Source organism: Ranitomeya imitator, chromosome 5, assembly GCF_032444005.1.
Source record: "Ranitomeya imitator isolate aRanImi1 chromosome 5, aRanImi1.pri, whole genome shotgun sequence".
In the NCBI taxonomy this organism is placed as follows: Eukaryota; Metazoa; Chordata; class Amphibia; order Anura; family Dendrobatidae; genus Ranitomeya; species Ranitomeya imitator.
The window spans coordinates 710,351,676-710,372,772 of NC_091286.1; the positions used below are offsets into that span (position 1 = coordinate 710,351,676).

General features: G+C 46.5%; 1 protein-coding gene across 3 annotated transcripts in view; it reads left to right on the forward strand.

Annotated features, from left to right (window-relative positions):
- Nucleotides 1-21,097, forward strand: part of LOC138638924 (oocyte zinc finger protein XlCOF8.4-like) — a 95,114-nt gene that overhangs the window by 64,706 nt on the left and 9,311 nt on the right. For 2 of the 3 annotated variants that reach the window (XM_069728677.1, XM_069728675.1), the window contains exon 4: nt 5,124-5,247. In XM_069728677.1, the coding sequence (XP_069584778.1) occupies nt 5,124-5,247 (124 nt within the window). The remainder of the gene's footprint in view (nt 1-5,123; nt 5,248-21,097) is intronic. The other variant, XM_069728678.1, reaches the window with a different exon arrangement.

Here is a 21,097-nt window from a genome sequence, read left to right on the forward strand (position 1 = left end):
CTGGAGGATTCTGGGTGATGAGAGGAGAGGAGACTGCTGGGAGATTATGTAGTATGCACTGGAGGATTCTGGGTGATGGGAGGAGACTGCTGGGAGATTATACAGTATACACTGGAGGATTGTGGGTGATGAGAGGAGACTGCTGGGAGATTATACAGTATATACTGGAGGATTCTGGGTGATTATACAGTATACACTGGAGGATTCTGGGTGATGAGGAGACTGCTGGGAGATTATACAGTATATACTGGAGGATTCTGGGTGATTATACAGTATACACTGGAGGATTCTGGGTGATGGGAGGAGACTGCTGGGAGATTATACAGTATACACTGGAGGATTGTGGGTGATGAGAGGAGACTGCTGGGAGATTATACAGTATATACTGGAGGATTCTGGGAGATTATACAGTATACACTGGAGGATTCTGGGTGATGGGAGGAGACTGCTGGGAGATTATACAGTATATACTGGAGGATTCTGGGAGATTATACAGTATACACTGGAGGATTCTGGGTGATGGGAGGAGACTGCTGGGAGATTATACAGTATACACTGGAGGATTGTGGGTGATGAGAGGAGACTGCTGGGAGATTATACAGTATATACTGGAGGATTCTGGGTGATTATACAGTATACACTGGAGGATTCTGGGTGATGAGGAGACTGCTGGGAGATTATACAGTATATACTGGAGGATTCTGGGTGATTATACAGTATACACTGGAGGATTCTGGGTGATGAGAGGAGACTGCTGGGAGATTATACAATATACACTGGAGGATTCTGGGTGATGTGAGGAGACTGCTGGGAGATTATACAGTATACACTGGAGGATTCTGGGGGATGAGAGGAGACTGCTGGGAGATTATACAGTGTACACTGAAGGATTCTGGGTGATGAGAGGAGACTGCTGGGAGATTATACAGTGTACACTGGAGGATTCTGGGTGATGAGAGGAGACTGCTGGGAGATTATTTAGTATACACTGGAGGATTCTGGGTGATGAGAGGAGACTGCTGGGAGATTATACAGTGTACACTGGAGGATTCTGGGTGATGATTGGAGACTGCTGGGAGATTATTTAGTATACACTGGAGGATTCTGGGTGATGAGAGGAGACTGCTGGGAGATTATACAGTATACACTGGAGGATTCTGGGTGATGAGAGGAGACTGCTGGGAGATTATTTAGTATACACTGGAGGATTCTGGGTGATGGGAGGAGACTGCTGGGAGATTATACAGTATATACTGGAGAATTCTGGGTGATGAGAGGAGACTGCTGGGAGATTATACAGTGTACACTGGGGGATTCTGGGTGATGAGAGGAGACTGCTGGGAGATTATACAGTATACACTGGAGGATTCTGGGTGATGAGACGAGAGGAGACTGCTGGGAGATTACACAGTATACACTGGAGGATTCTGGGTGATGAGAGGAGACTGCTGGGAGATTATACAGTATACACTGGAGGATTCTGGGTGATGAGGAGACTGCTGGGAGATTATACAGTATACACTGGAGGATTCTGGGTGATGAGATGAGAGGAGACTGCTGGGAGATTATACAGTATACACTGGAGGATTCTGGGTGATGAGAGGAGACTGCTGGGAGATTATACAGTATACACTGGAGGATTCTGGGTGATGAGAGGAGACTGCTGGGAGATTATACAGTATACACTGGAGGATTCTGGGTTATATGAGGAGACTGCTGGGAGATTATACAGTATACACTGGAGGATTCTGGGTGATGAGATGAGAGGAGACTGCTGGGAGATTATACAGTATACACTGGAGGATTCTGGGTGATGAGAGGAGACTGCTGGGAGATTATACAGTATACACTGGAGGATTCTGGGTGATGAGAGGAGACTGCTGGGAGATTATACAGTATACACTGGAGGATTCTGGGTGATGTGAGGAGACTGCTGGGAGATTATACAGTATACACTGGAGGATTCTGGGGGATGAGAGGAGACTGCTGGGAGATTATACAGTGTACACTGAAGGATTCTGGGGGATGAGAGGAGACTGCTGGGAGATTATACAGTATACACTGGAGGATTCTGGGTGATGAGAGGAGACTGCTGGGAGATTATACAGTATACATTGGAGGATTCTGGGTGATGAGAGGAGACTGCTGGGAGATTATACAGTATACACTGGAGGATTCTGGGTGATGAGAGGAGACTGCTGGGAGATTATACAGTATACACTGGAGGATTCTGGGTGATGAGAGGAGACTGCTGGGAGATTATACAGTATACACTGGAGGATTCTGGGTTATATGAGGAGACTGCTGGGAGATTATACAGTATACACTGGAGGATTCTGGGTGATGAGATGAGAGGAGACTGCTGGGAGATTATACAGTATACACTGGAGGATTCTGGGTGATGAGAGGAGACTGCTGGGAGATTATACAGTGTACACTGGAGGATTCTGGGTGATGAGAGGAGAGGAGACTGCTGGGAGATTATGTAGTATGCACTGGAGGATTCTGGGTGATGAGGAGACTGCTGGGTGATTATACAGTATACACTGGAGGATTCTGGGTGATGGGAGGAGACTGCTGGGAGATTATACAGTATACACTGGAGGATTGTGGGTGATGAGAGGAGACTGCTGGGAGATTATACAGTATGCACTGGAGGATTCTGGGGGATGAGAGGAGACTGCTGGGAGATTATACAGTGTACACTGAAGGATTCTGGGTGATGGGGGGAGACTGCTGGGAGATTATACAGTATATACTGGAGGATTCTGGGTGATTATACAGTATACACTGGAGGATTCTGGGTGATGAGAGGAGACTGCTGGGAGATTATACAATATACACTGGAGGATTCTGGGTGATGTGAGGAGACTGCTGGGAGATTATACAGTATACACTGGAGGATTCTGGAGGATGAGAGGAGACTGCTGGGAGATTATACAGTGTACACTGAAGGATTCTGGGGGATGAGAGGAGACTGCTGGGAGGTTATACAGTATACTCTGGAGGATTCTGGGTGATGAGGAGAGGAGACTGCTGGGAGATTATACAGTATACACTGGAGGATTCTGGGTGATGAGAGGAGACTGCTGGGAGATTATACAGTGTACACTGGAGGATTCTGGGTGATGAAGGAGACTGCTGGGAGATTATACAGTATACACTGGAGGATTCTGGGTGATGAGAGGAGACTGCTGGGAGATTATACAGTGTACACTGAAGGATTCTGGGGGATGAGAGGAGACTGCTGGGAGGTTATACAGTATACTCTGGAGGATTCTGGGTGATGAGGAGAGGAGACTGCTGGGAGATTATACAGTATACACTGGAGGATTCTGGGTGATGAGAGGAGACTGCTGGGAGATTATACAGTGTACACTGGAGGATTCTGGGTGATGAAGGAGACTGCTGGGAGATTATACAGTATACACTGGAGGATTCTGGGTGATGAGAGGAGGCTGCTGGGAGATTATACAGTATACACTGGAAGATTCTGGGTGATGAGACGAGAGGAGACTGCTGGGAGATTATTTAGTATACACTGGAGGATTCTGGGTGATGAGAGGAGACTGCTGGGAGATTATACAGTATACACTGGAGGATTCTGGGTGATGAGAGGAGACTGCTGGGAGATTATACAGTATACACTGGAAGATTCTGGGTGATGAGACGAGAGGAGACTGCTGGGAGATTATACAGTGTACACTGAAGGATTCTGGGGGATGAGAGGAGACTGCTGGGAGATTATACAGTATACACTGGAGGATTCTGGGTGATGAGAGGAGACTGCTGGGAGATTATACAGTATACACTGGAGGATTCTGGGTGATGAGAGGAGACTGCTGGGAGATTATACAGTGTACACTGGAGGATTCTGGGTGATGAGAGGAGACTGCTGGGAAATTATACAGTATACACTGGAGGATTCTGGGTGATGAGAGGAGACTGCTGGGAGATTATACAGTGTACACTGGAGGATTCTGGGTGATGAGAGGAGACTGCTGGGAGATTATACAGTGTACACTGGAGGATTCTGGGTGATGAGAGGAGACTGCTGGGAGATTATACAGTGTACACTGGAGGATTCTGGGTGATGAGAGGAGACTGCTGGGAGATTATTTAGTATACACTGGAGGATTCTGGGTGATGAGAGGAGACTGCTGGGAGATTATACAGTATACACTGGAGGATTCTGGGTGATGAGAGGAGACTGCTGGGATATTATTTAGTATACACTGGAGGATTCTGGGTGATGGGAGGAGACTGCTGGGAGATTATACAGTATATACTGGAGAATTCTGGGTGAGGAGAGGAGACTGCTGGGAGATTATACAGTGTACACTGGAGAATTCTGGGTGAGGAGAGGAGACTGCTGGGAGATTATACAGTATACACTGGAGGATTCTGGGTGATGAGAGGAGACTGCTGGGAGATTATACAGTATACACTGGAGGATTCTGGGTGATGAGAGGAGACTGCTGGGAGATTATACAGTATACACTGGAGGATTCTGGGTGATGAGAGGAGACTGCTGGGAGATTATACAGTGTACACTGGAGGATTCTGGGTGATGAGAGGAGACTGCTGGGAGATTATACAGTATATACTGGAGGATTCTGGGTGATGAGAGGAGACTGCTGGGAGATTATACAGTATACACTGGAGGATTCTGGGTGATGGGAGGAGACTGCTGGGAGATTATACAGTATACACTGGAGGATTCTGGGTGATGGGAGGAGACTGCTGGGAGATTATACAGTATACACTGGAGGATTCTGGGTGATGAGAGGAGACTGCTGGGAGATTATACAGTATACACTGGAGGATTCTGGGTGATGAGAGGAGACTGCTGGGAGATTATACAGTATACACTGGAGGATTCTGGGTGATGAGAGGAGACTGCTGGGAGATTATACAGTATACACTGGAGGATTCTGGGTGATGAGAGGAGACTGCTGGGAGATTATACAGTATATACTGGAGGATTCTGGGTTATATGAGGAGACTGCTGGGAGATTATACAGTATATACTGGAGGATTCTGGGTTATATGAGGAGACTGCTGGGAGATTATATAGCACACACTGGTGGATTTTGGGTGATGTCGGTTTTGTTGGTTGTCAGGTTCCTCTAAGGTGTCAGGACATTGCTGTCTTTTTTTCCATGGAGGAGTGGGATTATCTTGAAGGGCACCGGGATCTGTACGAGGATGAAACAATGGAGAATTTCCTGCCTGCGAAGTCACAAGGTAAGAGGTTACTGTGCTTATGTTATACTAGATGGTGGCCCGATTCTAATGCATTGGGTATTTTAGAATATGTATGTAGTTTATTTATGAAGTAAACGTGAGTGAACTGCGTCGCGCTGTGAGTGGGAGTTAAATTCCGCGCCAATATCACTGATTTGTCGCGGCCGGCTGGCGCGACCAATCAGTGACGTGGGATTTCCGTTACAGACAGAATTAGATGATTATATAGTATACTGTGTTCCAAATTATTATGCAAATTGGATTTAAGTGTCATAAAGATTTAATTTTTTTGTTTTTCAAGTAAACTCGTGGATGGTATTGTGTCTCAGGGCTCAATGATCACTGAAATCAATCTTAAAGGGACACTGTCACCTGAATTTGGAGGGAACAATCTTCAGCCATGGAGGCGGGGTTTGCCTTGTGCAGGCATGTACTATGGAGGACAGAGAATGAACTTCAATCCAATATTGCAGCCAGCATGCAGCCAGCGGGTAAGGAAAGGGTGAATCAAAAACCCCAAAACCTCGCCTCCATGGCTGAAGATTGTTCCCTCCAAATTCAGGTGACAGTGTCCCTTTAAACACATGTGATAATTAGTTTTCCAGGTGATTCTAATTAAAGGAAAACTACTTAAAAATGATGTTCCACATTATTAAGCAGGCCACAGGTTTCAAGTAATATGGGAACTAAAAAGGATCTCTCTGCTGCTGAAAAGCATTAAATAGTGCAATGCCATGGACAAGGTATGAAAACATTAGATATTCCCCGAAAACTTAAGAGTGGTCATCATACTGTGAAGAGATTTGTGACTGAAACAGAGCACAGACAGTGTTCATGCAGATAAAGGCATAATGAGGAAGATTTCTGCCAGACAAATTCATGGGATTAAGAGAGCAGCTGCCAAAATACCATTACAAAGCAGCAAACAGTTATCTGAAGCTGCTGGTGCCTCTGGAGTCCCTCGAACCTCAAGGTGTAGGATCCTTCAAAGGCTTGCTGTGGTGCATAAACCTAATATTCAGCCACCCCTAAACAGTGTGCACAAGCAGAAACGGTTGCAGTGGGCCCAGACATACATGAAGACTAATTTTCAAACAGTGTTGTTTACTGATGAGTGTCAAGCAATCCTGGATGGTCGAGATGGATGGAGTAGTAGATGGTTGGTGGAGGCCACAATGTCCCAACAAGGCTGCGACATCAGCAAGGAGGTGGAGGAGTCATGATTTTGGGCCGGTATTACAGGGAAACAGCTGGTAGGACGTTTTAAGGTTCCTGAAGGTGTGAAAATGACCTCTGCAAAGTATTTATAGTTTCTGACTGACAACTTTCTTCCATGGCATAAAAAGCAGAAACGTCAGGAGCAAAATCATCTTCATGCTGACAATGCCCCATCTCATGCTTCAAAGAAACCTCTGAGTCATTGGCTGCTATGGGCATAAAAGGAGATAAACTCATGGTGCGGCCGCCATCTTCCCCTGACCTCAACCCTATAGAGAACCTTTGGAGAATCATCCAGCAAAAGATCTATGAGGGTGGGAGGCCGATCACATCAAAACAGCGGCTCTGGGAGGCAAAGAAAAACAAGCAGAAACTCTCCAAAATCTCACAAGTTCAATGGATGCAAGAATTGTGAAGGTGACATCAAAGAAGGTTCCGATGTTACGTGTAACTTGGCCTGGTAGGAGGTTTTGGAGTCAAATAGCTTTTTGTTCAGTGAATGTGACCTCCTAATGCTGCAAATTCCACAAATGAGACTTTTCAGTTCTTTATATCAAATGTATAGAAATTCTACTGTGCCTAATAATTTGGAACAGTGCATTATGGGGTTTTATTCATTTTGGAGATTATACTGTCATCATTGGGAAGACTCTTCAATAATATTCGATGTATAATCTAATGGGTGATGACTTTTATTAGACTGACTGTCATCTGCACCGACCATTTAGGAAAATCCAAGAAAAATGTCATCTGCATAATAATTTGGAACACAGTGTAGATTGCCATTTCTCTCTTCCCACCCGTTTTGAGCTCTTATTACTGTTTTGTGCAGGGTTTTCGCTCTCTGGTACAATCTCGTATCTTGTAGATTCTTTCAAATTTAGATCCGCAATATTTGCTTTTTCATGAAGAAATGTCATTTCCATTGTCTATGGTATAGGAAGTTAGAGTGGAGTGTGCTGTGGCATGTGGCGGTACTGTGTAGTGTGCTGTGGCGGTACTGTGTAGTGCGCTGTGGCGGTACTGTGTAGTGCGCTGTGGCTGTACAATGTAGTGCACTGAGGCATGTGGCGGTACTGTGTTGTGCGCTGTAGCGGAACAGTGTAGTTCGCTGCGGCATGTGGCAGTACTCTGTAGTGCTCTGTGGTGTACAGTGGAGTGCACTGTTGCGGTACAGTGCGCTGTGGCGTGCGCCGGTACTGTGTAGTGCTCTGTGACATGTGGTCTTTAGAAATACCCTGGTTTAGGGAAAGAGGGGAAAAAAAGAGACAAGTGCGGCGCTTCCTCTGAGCGTAATACGTTTTTACCAACAAGTTAAAAACATTTCTTTTATTTGTAGTTATGCTCACCTTCTATCGGTAAGAAATACACGTTGAGATTCTCAAGGAATCAATTCTTTAGGCAACTCTTCTTCGTATGTTGTATAATCCAATAAGGTGTGCAGCTCACTTTGGAGAACTATGTGTTGATCCTGCTTCAGATCCACATAGTTGGCGATTTCAAAGGGAAAAAAACTCCAAGTAAATGTGGCGCTAAGCACCTACGGATTTTTTTGAATGCATCCACTTCAAGTGAAAAATGTTAATAAAATATATTTTATTTTTTTATTTTGAGAAAACAAGTGAAAAATGTTAATAAAAATTCATTTATTTTCTCAAAATAAAAAAAATAAAATATATTTGTAAAATATTTTTACAAATATATTTTATTTTTTTATTTTGAGAAAATAAATGAATTTTTATTAACATTTTTCACTTGAAGTGGATGCATTCAAAAAATCCGTAGGTTCTTAGCGCCACATTTACTTGGAGTTTTTTTCCCTTTGAAATCTGTGACATGTGGTACAGTGGAGTGCTCTGTGGCATGTGGTGGTCTGGTCTAGTGCTCTGGGGCCTGCGGCGGTACAGTGGAGTGCGCTGTGGCGGTACAGTGTAGTGCTCTGTGGCGGTACAGTGTAGTGCTCTGTGGCATGTGGCGGTACAGTGGAGTGCGCTGTGGTGTACAGTGTAGTGCGCTGTGGCATGCGGCTGTACAGTGGAGTGCGCTGTGGTGTACTGTGTAGTGCTCTGTGGCATGTGGCGGTACAGTGGAGTGCGCTGTGGTGTACAGTGGAGTGCGCTGTGGCGTGTCGCGGTACTGTGTAGTGCTCTGTGGCATGTGGCGGTACAGTGGAGTGCGCTGTGGTGTACAGTGTAGTGCGCTGTGGCATGTGGCTGTACAGTGGAGTGCGCTGTGGTGTACTGTGTAGTGCTCTGTGGCATGTGGCGGTACAGTGGAGTGCGCTGTGGTGTACAGTGGAGTGCGCTGTGGCGTGTCGCGGTACTGTGTAGTGCTCTGTGGCATGTGGCGGTACAGTGGAGTGCGCTGTGGTGTACAGTGGAGTGCGCTGTGGCGTGTCGTGGTACTGTGTAGTGCTCTGTGGCATGTGGCGGTACAGTGGAGTGCGCTGTGGTGTACAGTGTAGTGCGCTGTGGCGTGTGGCGATACAGTGTAGTGCGCTGTGGCGTGTGGCGGTACAGTGTAGTGCGCTGTGGCGTGTGGCGGTACAGTGTAGTGCGCTGTGGCATGTCGCGGTACTGTGTAGTGCTCTGTGGCATGTGGCGGTACAGTGGAGTGCGCTGTGGCGTGCGGCGGTACGGTGAAGTGTGCTGTGATATACTGTGGGTCCTCACAACATCTACCTGTGAGATTGTGATGCCTTGCTGCGGGTTCTATGGGGGTGACCTCACACATCGGTGAATATCATTCTTACCAATCACACATCTCCTGTTATCGAATGTGGGACAGTTTTCGGAGGGGCAACACACTGAACTGGCCACACAAATGATGGCGCAATGTTAGAGACATCATGAAGGAATCAAGTGCACGGAGCTACAAGTACAAAGCTTCATACCAGCAGTGGCGGCAAGAACTACATCTACCAGCAAACCCTGGAGAGACAGAGGAAGTGGGAGGAGCCTAGAGGAGTAAGAAAGAGGAAGCTGAATGAATGTCAGGCCTGTCAGGATGATTATGGAGACATGACTGGATCCACTAGTCTGACCAAGCCTGCTCCATGTTTATGAGGTATACTGACACAGATGGAGCCTCCTCCGTATATCTGAGGTATACTGACACAGATGGAGTCATCTCCGTATATCTGAGGTATACTGACACAGAGATGGAGCCTCCTCCGTATATCTGAGGTAAACTGACACAGAGATGGAGCCTCCTCTGTATATCTGAGGTATACTGACACAGAGATGGGGCCTCCTCTGTATATCTAAGGTATACTGACACAGATGGAGCCTTCTCCGTATATCTAAGGTATACTGACACAGATGGAGCCTCCTCCGTATAACTGAGGTATACTGACACAGAGATGGAGCCTTATCCTTGTATCTGAGGTATACTGACACAGAGATGGAGCCTTCGCCTTGTATCTGAGGTATACTGACACAGAGATGGAGCCTTCTCCTTGTATCTGAGGTATACTGACACAGAGATGGGGCCTCCTCTGTATATCTAAGGTATACTGACACAGATGGAGCCTTCTCCGTATATCTGAGGTAAACTGACACAGATGGAGCCTCCTCCGTATAACTGAGGTATACTGACACAGAGATGGAGCCTTCTCCTTGTATCTGAGGTATACTGACACAGAGATGGAGCCTTCGCCTTGTATCTGAGGTATACTGACACAGAGATGGAGCCTTCTCCTTGTATCTGAGGTAAACTGACACAGATATGGAGCCTTCTCCTTGTATCTGAGGTAAACTGACACAGATGGAGCCTTCTCCGTATATCTGAGGTATACTGACACAGATGGAGCCTCCTCCGTATAACTGAGGTGTACTGACACAGAGATGGAGCCTTCTCCGTATATCTGAGGTAAACTGACACAGAGATGGAGCCTTCTCCGTATATCTGAGGTATACTGACACAGAAATGGAGCTTTCTCCTTGTATCTGAGGTATACTGACACAGAGATGGAGCCTTCTCCTTGTATCTGAGGTAAACTGACACAGAGATGGAGCCTCCTCCGTATATCTGAGGTATACTGACACAGATGGAGCCATCTCCGTATATCTGAGGTATACTGACACAGAGATGGAGCCTCCTCCGTATATCTGAGGTAAACTGACACAGAGATGGAGCCTCCTCTGTATATCTGAGGTATACTGACACAGAGATGGAGCCTTCTCCTTGTATCTGAGGTATACTGACACAGAGATGGAGCCTCCTCCGTATATCTGAGGTAAACTGACACAGAGATGGAGCCTTCTCTGTATATCTGAGGTGTACTGACACAGATGGAGCCTCCTCCGTATAACTGAGGTGTACTGACACAGAGATGGAGCCTTCTCCGTATATCTGAGGTATACTGACACAGATGGAGCCTCCTCCGTATATCTGAGGTATACTGACACAGATGGAGCCATCTCCGTATATCTGAGGTATACTGACACAGAGATGGAGCCTCCTCCGTATATCTGAGGTATACTGACACAGAGATGGAGCCTCCTCCGTATATCTGAGGTAAACTGACACAGAGATGGAGCCTCCTCTGTATATCTGAGGTATACTGACACAGAGATGGAGCCTCCTCTGTATATCTGAGCTATACTGACACAGATGGAGCCATCTCCGTATATCTGAGGTATACTGACACAGATGGAGCCTCCTCCGTATAACTGAGGTGTACTGACACAGAGATGGAACCTTCTCTGTATATCTGAGGTAAACTGACACAGAGATGGAGCCTTCTCCGTATATCTGAGGTATACTGACATAGAGATGGAGCATTCTTGTATCTGAGGTATACTGACAGAGATGGAGCCTTCTCCGTATATCTGAGGTAAACTGACACAGAGATGGAGCCTTCTTGTATCTGAGGTATACTGACAGAGATGGAGCCTCCTCCGTATATCTGAGGTAAACTGACACAGAGATGGAGCCTTCTCCGTATATCTGAGGTAAACTGACACAGAGATGGAGCCTTCTCCGTATATCTGAGGTAAACTGACACAGAGATGGAGCCTTCTCCGTATATCTGAGGTAAACTGACACAGAGATGGAGCCTTCTCCTTGTATCTAAGGTATACTGACACAGAGATGGAGCCTTCTCCGTATATCTGAGGTAAACTGACACAGAGATGGAGCCTTCTCCGTATATCTGAGGTATACTGACACAGATAGAGCCTCCTCCGTATAACTGAGGTGTACTGACACAGAGATGGAGCCTTCTCCGTATATCTGAGGTAAACTGACACAGAGATGGAGCCTTCTCCGTATATCTGAGGTATACTGACACAGAGATGGAGCCTCCTCCGTATATCTGAGGTAAACTGACACAGAGATGGAGCCTTCTCCGTATATCTGAGGTATACTAACACAGAGATTGAGCCATCTCCGTATATCTGAGGTAAATGGACACAGAGATGGAGCCTCCTCCGTATAACTGAGGTGTACTGACACAGAGATGGAGCCTTCTCCGTATATCTGAGGTAAACTGACACAGAGATGGAGCCTTCTCAGAATATCTGAGGTATACTGACACAGAGATGGAGCCTTCTCCGTATATCTGAGGTATACTAACACAGAGATGGAGCCTTCTCCGTATATCTGAGGTAAACGGACACAGAGATGGAGCCTCCTCCGTATATCTGAGGTAAGCTGACACAGAGATGAATCCTTCTTGTATCTGAGGTATACTGACACAGAGATGGAGCCTTCTCCGTATATCTGAGGTAAACTGACACAGAGATGGAGCCTTCTCCTTGTATCTAAGGTATACTGACACAGAGATGGAGCCTTCTCCGTATATCTGAGGTAAACTGACACAGAGATGGAGCCTTCTCCGTATATCTGAGGTATACTGACACAGATAGAGCCTCCTCCGCATAACTGAGGTGTACTGACACAGAGATGGAGCCTTCTCCGTATATCTGAGGTAAACTGACACAGAGATGGAGCCTTCTCCGTATATCTGAGGTATACTGACACAGAGATGGAGCCTCCTCCGTATATCTGAGGTAAACTGACACAGAGATGGAGCCTTCTCCGTATATCTGAGGTATACTAACACAGAGATGGAGCCTTCTCCGTATATCTGAGGTATACTAACAGAGATGGAGCCTTCTCCGTATATCTGAGGTAAACGGACACAGAAATGGAGCCTCCTCCGTATATCTGAGGTAAACTGACACAGAGATGGAGCCTTCTTGTATCTGAGGTATACTGACACAGAGATGGAGCCTTCTCCGTATATCTGAGGTAAACTGACACAGAGATGGAGCCTTCTCCTTGTATCTAAGGTATACTGACACAGAGATGGAGCCTTCTCCGTATATCTGAGGTAAACTAACACAGAGATGGAGCCTTCTCCTTGTATCTAAGGTATACTGACACAGAGATGGAGCCTTCTCCGTATATCTGAGGTAAACTGACACAGAGATGGAGCCTTCTCCGTATATCTGAGGTATACTGACACAGATAGAGCCTCCTCCGTATAACTGAGGTGTACTGACACAGAGATGGAGCCTTCTCCGTATATCTGAGGTAAACTGACACAGAGATGGAGCCTTCTCCGTATATCTGAGGTATACTGACACAGAGATGGAGCCTCCTCCGTATATCTGAGGTAAACTGACACAGAGATGGAGCCTTCTCCGTATATCTGAGGTATACTAACACAGAGATGGAGCCTTCTCCGTATATCTGAGGTATACTAACACAGAGATGGAGCCTTCTCCGTATATCTGAGGTAAATGGACACAGAAATGGAGCCTCCTCCGTATATCTGAGGTAAACTGACACAGAGATGGAGCCTTCTTGTATCTGAGGTATACTGACACAGATGGAGCCTTCTCCGTATATCTGAGGTAAACTGACACAGAGATGGAGCTTTCTCCTTGTATCTAAGGTATACTGACACAGAGATGGAGCCTTCTCCGTATATCTGAGGTAAACTGACACAGAGATGGAACCTTCTCCATATATCTGAGGTATACTGACACAGATAGAGCCTCCTCTGTATAACTGAGGTGTACTGACACAGATGGAGCCTCCTCCGTATAACTGAGGTGTACTGACACAGAGATGGAGCCTTCTCCGTATATATGAGGTAAACTGACACAGAGATGGAGCCTTCTCCGTATATCTGAGGTATACTGACACAGAGATGGAGCCTCCTCCGTATATCTGAGGTAAACTGACACAGAGATGGAGCCTTCTTGTATCTGAGGTATACTGACACAGAGATGGAGCCTTCTCCGTATATCTGAGGTAAACTGACACAGATGGAGCCTTCTCCGTATATCTGAGGTATACTGACACAGATGGAGCCTCCTCCGTATAACTGAGGTGTACTGACACAGACATGGAGCCTTCTCCGTATATCTGAGGTAAACTGACACAGAGATGGAGCCTTCTCCGTATATCTGAGGTATACTGACAGAGATGGAGCTTTCTCCTTGTATCTGAGGTATACTGACACAGAGATGGAGCCTTCTCCTTGTATCTGAGGTATACTGACACAGAGATGGAGCCTCCTCCGTATATCTGAGGTAAACTGACACAGAGATGGAGCCTTCTCCGTATATCTGAGGTAAACTGACACAGAGATGGAGCCTTCTCCGTATATCTGAGGTAAACTGACACAGAGATGGAGCCTTCTCCGTATATCTGAGGTATACTGACACAGAGATGGAGCCTTCTCCTTGTATCTGAGGTATACTGACACAGAGATGGAGCCTTCTCCGTATATCTGAGGTAAACTGACACAGAGATGGAGCCTCCTCCGTATATCTGAGGTGTACTGACAGAGATGGAGCCTTCTCCGTATATCTGAGGTAAACTGACACAGAGATGGAGCCTTCTCCTTGTATGAGGTATACTGACACAGATGGAGCCTTCTCCGTATATCTGAGGTATACTGACACAGATGGAGCCTCCTCCGTATTACTGAGGTGTACTGACACAGAGATGGAGCCTTCTCCGTATATCTGAGGTAAACTGACACAGAGATGGAGCCTTCTCCTTGTATCTGAGGTATACTGACACAGAGATGGAGCCTTCTCCGTATATCTGAGGTAAACTGACACAGAGATGGAGCCTTCTCCGTATATTTGAGGTATACTGACACAGATAGAGCCTCCTCCGTATAACTGAGGTGTACTGACACAGAGATGGAGCCTTCTCCGTATATCTGAGGTAAACTGACACAGAGATGGAGCCTTCTCCGTATATCTGAGGTATACTGACACAGATGGAGCCTCCTCCGTATAACTGAGGTGTACTGACACAGATGGAGCCTTCTCCGTATATCTGAGGTAAACTGACACAGAGATGGAGCCTTCTCCGTATATCTGAGGTATACTGACACAGAGATGGAGCCTCCTCCGTATATCTGAGGTAAACTGACACAGAGATAGAGCCTTCTTGTATCTGAGGTATACTGACACTGAGATGGAGCCTTCTCCGTATATCTGAGGTAAACTGACACAGAGATGGAGCCTCCTCCGTATATCTGAGGTGTACTGACACAGAGATGGAGCCTTCTCCGTATATCTGAGGTAAACTGACAGAGATGGAGCCTTCTCCTTGTATCTGAGGTATACTGACACAGATGGAGCCTTCTCCGTATATCTGAGGTATACTGACACAGATGGAGCCTCCTCCGTATAACTGAGGTGTACTGACACAGAGATGGAGCCTTCTCCGTATATCTGAGGTAAACTGACACAGAGATGGAGCCTTCTCCTTGTATCTGAGGTATACTGACACAGAGATGGAGCCTTCTCCGTATATCTGAGGTAAACTGACACAGAGATGGAGCCTTCTCCGTATATCTGAGGTATACTGACACAGATAGAGCCTCCTCCGTATAACTGAGGTGTACTGACACAGAGATGGAGCCTTCTCCGTATATCTGAGGTAAACTGACACAGAGATGGAGCCTTCTCCGTATATCTGAGGTATACTGACACAGAGATGGAGCCTCCTCCGTATATCTGAGGTAAACTGACACAGAGATAGAGCCTTCTTGTATCTGAGGTATACTGACACAGAGATGGAGCCTTCTCCGTATATCTGAGGTAAACTGACACAGAGATGGAGCCTTCTTGTATCTGAGGTATACTGACACAGAGATGGAGCCTTCTCCGTATATCTGAGGTAAACTGACACAGATGGAGCCTTCTCCGTATATCTGAGGTGTACTGACACAGAGATGGAACCTTCTCTGTATATCTGAGGTAAACTGACACAGAGATGGAGCCTTCTCCGTATATCTGAGGTATACTGACATAGAGATGGAGCCTTCTTGTATCTGAGGTATACTGACAGAGATGGAGCCTTCTCCGTATATCTGAGGTAAACTGACACAGAGAAGGAGCCTTCTTGTATCTGAGGTATACTGACAGAGATGGAGCCTTCTCCGTATATCTGAGGTAAACTGACAGAGATGGAGCCTTCTCCATATATCTGAGGTATACTGACACAGATGGAGCCTTCTCCGTATATCTGAGGTAAACTGACACAGAGATGGAGCCTCCTCCGTATATCTGAGGTGTACTGACACAGAGATGGAGCCTCCTCCGTATATCTGAGGTAAACTGACACAGAGATGGAGCCTTCTCCGTATATCTGAGGTAAACTGACACAGAGATGGAGCCTTCTCCATATATCTGAGGTATACTGACACAGAGATGGAGCCTTCTCCTTGTATCTGAGGTATACTGACAGAGATGTAGCCTTCTCCGTATATCTGAGGTAAACTGACACAGAGATGGAGCCTCCTCCGTATATCTGAGGTGTACTGACAGAGATGGAGCCTTCTCCATATATCTGAGGTAAACTGACACAGAGATGGAGCCTTCTCCTTGTATCTGAGGTATACTGACAGAGATGGAGCCTTCTCCGTATATCTGAGGTAAACTGACACAGATGGAGCCTTCTCCGTATATCTGAGGTATACTGACACAGATAGAGCCTCCTCCGTATAACTGAAGTGTACTGACAGAGATGGAGCCTTCTCCGTATATCTGAGGTAAACTGACACAGAGATGGAGTCTTCTCCTTGTATCTGAGGTATACTGACACAGAGATGGAGCCTTCTCCGTATATCTGAGGTAAACTGACACAGAGATGGAGCCTTCTCCGTATATCTGAGGTATACTGACACAGATAGAGCCTCCTCCGTATAACTGAGGTGTACTGACACAGAGATGGAGCCTTCTCCGTATATCTGAGGTAAACTGACACAGAGATGGAGCCTTCTCCGTATATCTGAGGTATACTGACACAGATGGAGCCTCCTCCGTATAACTGAGGTGTACTGACACAGAGATGGAGCCTTCTCCGTATATCTGAGGTAAACTGACACAGAGATGGAGCCTTCTCCGTATATCTGAGGTATACTGACACAGAGATGGAGCCTCCTCCGTATATCTGAGGTATACTGACACAGTGATGGAGCCTTCTCCTTGTATCTGAGGTATACTGACACAGAGATGGAGCCTTCTCCGTATATCTGAGGTATACTGACACAGAGATGGAGCCTTCTCCTTGTATCTGAGGTATACTGACACAGAGATGGAGCCTTCTCCGTATATCTGAGGTATACTGACACAGAGATGGAGCCTTCTCCTTGTATCTGAGGTATAGTGACACAGAGATGGAGCCTTCTCCGTATATCTGAGGTATGCTGACACAGAGATGGAGCCTCCTAGGTGTATTTGAGGTATACTGACAGAGATGGAGCCTTTTCCTTGTATCTGAAGTATACTGACATAGAGATAGAGCCTTCTCCGTGTATCTGAGGTATACTGACACAGAGATGGAGCCTCCTACGTATACAGTTAAGTCCATATATATTTGGACAGAGACAACATTTTTCTAATTTTGGTTATAGACATTACAACAATGAATTTTAAACAAACAATTCAGATGCAGTTGAAGTTCAGACTTTCAGCTTTCATTTGAGGGGATCCACATTAAAATTGGATGAAGGGTTTAGGAGTTTCAGCTCCTTAACATATGCCATCCTGTTTTTAAAGGGACCAAAAGTAATTGGACAGATTAAATAATGTTAAATAAAATGTTCATTTCTAGTACTTGGTTGAAAACCCCTTGTTGGCAATGACTGCCTGAAGTCTGCCATGTCGGTTATGAAGATGTACGGGGGTCTTGTAGTCGCCATGTCCAGTATCTAGATGTACGGGGGTCGTATAGCCATTGTGTCTAGTATGTAGATATATGGGGATTTTGTAGTTGCCATGTCCGGTATGTAGATGTACGTTGGTCGTGTAGCTGCAGTGTCTGGTATATATTCAATTCAATGAAGCTTTATTGGCAAGACCAAATAAACATTAGTTTTGCCAAAGCATGTGTACAGTAGGGAGTAGGGACTGTGTGGTTAATGGGGGGGACTATAGGAACGATGTATGGGGGTCGTGTTGCTGCAGTGTCTGGCATAAAGCATAACAAAACCTCAGTGACATTTTAAATGTCATAGAAATTGGGGTAAAAAGCAACTTCCCATATAGAACAAAAGAAGATACCCGCTCCCAAGATCATAGAAGAAGGAGGAAACCGGAGCAACTAGGTAAAAAGTTAATTTTTTATTACAAATAATCTCAAATAAATATATAAATCATAACACCACAAAATTAAATAAAATGCAGATACAGGATAGACACAGATATACCCACAAAGTCCACCATTGCACATGCCCATATAAGTAGATACACAGATCCGTAAGTAAAGTGACAGTGCATAGGGTTTAATTGCTACGGTAAGGTTGCCGTTATAAATCCATATTTAAATCATTAGTGCCACTGGACAAAAATCACCAGGGAGGCAAGGCTTACCAGGAGCAAGGCCGGAGGACCCAGGGTACAGATGCGCGTTTCGCATGGCAAAAGCACTGCTTTATCAAGAGCCGGAGGACCCAGGGTACAGATGTAGGTAACCCTCGACGCGCGTTTCGCGTGGCAAAAGCACCGCTTTATCAAGAGGAGTGAAGTTACCAGGGAGAGCAGGACCTTTTATGGCCATGTGACCGGACGTGTGATGTCCGAATAGCCAATGAGGGTGCTTTTAGCGGTGCATGCGCACCACACAGCTGAGGCCCCGCACTGTGCACCAGAGCGTCACACATCCCTACGCAAGCAGGGGAAAAAGAAATTTAACCCAATGCGTGCGAGGGAGGCCAGAAGACGCGCCGGTACATGTCGGCAGCGCAGAGCGTCGGGGCGCATGCGCACTTCCACCCAAGCACAAGTAAGAGAAAAAGAAATGAAAGGAACACACACAATGCGAAACTTGTGGTTCTAAGATTTATATTGGGCTGACATCAAGGGAGTTGAGAGTACGGGTTCGGGAGCATGTGCGGGACATTTGTGCGGCCAAGACAGTGACCGACCCCTCCCTCCTTAAAACAATTCCACGCCATTTTTGGCAACATCATGGGTGTGAGCCATCCACATTTATGGTGAGAGGGATTGATGCCATTCACTTAGGGATTAGAGGTGGTAACTATAAGAAAATCTTAGCACAGACAGAAGCAAAGTGGATTGTGACATTGGACACTATGACCCCTAAGGGGTTGAATGAATCCCTATCATTTGCATCCTTCCTTTGATGTACATCTCCTCTGGGATGCTTGCATTTTGTAGAATTAACCGTTTCCGGATACTCCTCTGTATATATATGTATATATATATATGCAATTATTGTGCCTTTACTTTCTATATATCCCTGTCTTTGGTGTAGGGGGGTTTCAGTGTTTTATATTATTTTTTACTTTTTTATATTTGTTAATTTTTCTTTTGTATATATTGGTTTCCCAGCAGGTCTCTTTGGCTTTCTCTATGTTTAACCCCTTAGCGACCGCCGATACGCCTTTTAACGGCGGCCGCTAAGGGTACTTAAACCACAGCGCCGTTAATTAACGGCGCTGTGGAAAAAGTCCATAGCGCCCCCCAGAGGCCGATTTTCTCCGGGGTCTCGGCTGCCGAGGGTAGCCGAGACCCCAGAGAACATGATTTGGGGGGTTTTTAACCCACCCCGCATTTGCGATCGCCGGTAATTAACCGTTTACCGGCGATCGCAAAAAAAAAAAATAAAAGCGATCTCTTTTTAATTTCTCTGTCCTCCGATGTGATCGCACATCGGAGGACAGAGAAAAGGGGTCCCAGGAGGCCCCCCAATACTCACCTAGCTCCCCCGATGCTCCTCGTGTCTCCCGGTGGGCGCCGCCATCTTCAAAATGGCGGGCGCATGCGCAGTGCGCCCGCCGGCCGGCACCGGGAGAATCTTTGGGGTCTCGGCTGCCGGGGGTAGCCCAGACCCCAAAGAGCACGATCGGGGTCGGTATTACCGACCCCTGTTTTGCGATCGCCGGTAATTAACTGTTTACCGGCGACCGCAAAAAAAAGTAAAGTGATCGCACATCAGAGGACAGAAATAGGGGGATTCGGGGACCCTAGCATACTCACCTAGGTCCCTGGATCCTCTTGCTGCTCCTCCTGGCCGCCGGCAGCAGAACATGGCGGACGCATGCCCAGTGCGCCCGCCATCTGTCTCCATCTGCCGGCCGGCAGGAGAACAGCAGTTGGGGCTAAAATTAGGGGTAGGGTTAAGGGTAGGGTTAGGGGTAGGGTTAGGGGTAGGGTTAGGGTAGGGTTAGGTTAGGGGTAGGGTTAGGTTAGGGGTAGGGTTAGGTTAGGTTAGGGTTAGGTTAGGGGTAGGGCTAGGGTTGGGGCTAAATTTAGGGTTAGGGTTGGGGCTAAATTTAGGGTTAGGGTTGGGGCTAAACTTAGGGTTAGGCTTCTTTCACACTTACGTCGGTACGGGGCCGTCGCAATGCGTCGGCCCGACATACCGACGCACGTTGTGAAAATTGTGCACAACGTGGGCAGCAGCTGTAGTTTTTCAACACATCCGCTGCCCAATCTATGTCCTGGGGAGGAGGGGGCGGAGTTACGGCCACGCATGCGCGGTCAGAAATGGCGGATGCGACGTACAAAAAAGCGTTTCATTGAACGTTTTTTTTGTGCCGACGCTCCGCCAAAACACAACTGATCCAGTGCACGACGGACGCGACGTGTGGCCATCCGTCACGATCCGTCGGCAATACAAGTCTATGGGCAAAAAACGCATCCTGCGGGCACATTTGCAGGATCCGTTTCTTGTCCAAAACGACGGATTGCGACGGAATGCCAAACGACGCAAGTGTGAAAGTAGCCCTAGGGTTAGGGTTGGGGCTAAAGTTAGGGCTAGGGTTGGGGCTAAAGTTAGGGTTAGAGCTGGGATTAGGGTTAGGGTTTGGATTAGGGTTCGTATTAGGGTTAGGGTTGGCATTAGGGTTACGCTTGGGATTAGGGTTAGGTTTGGGATTAGGGTTAAGGTTAGGGTTGTGATTAGGGGTGTATTGGGATTAGGGTTAGGGTTGAGATTAGGATTAGGGGTGTGTTGGATTTAGGGTTTTGATTAGGGTTATGGTTAGGGTTGACATTAGGGTTGTTTTGGGGTAAGGGTTGTGATTATGGTTAGGGTTAGTGATTAGGATTATGGATGAGGTTGGGATTAGGGTTAGGGGTGTGTTGGGGTTAGGGTTGGAGCTAGAATTGGGGGGTTTCCACTGTTT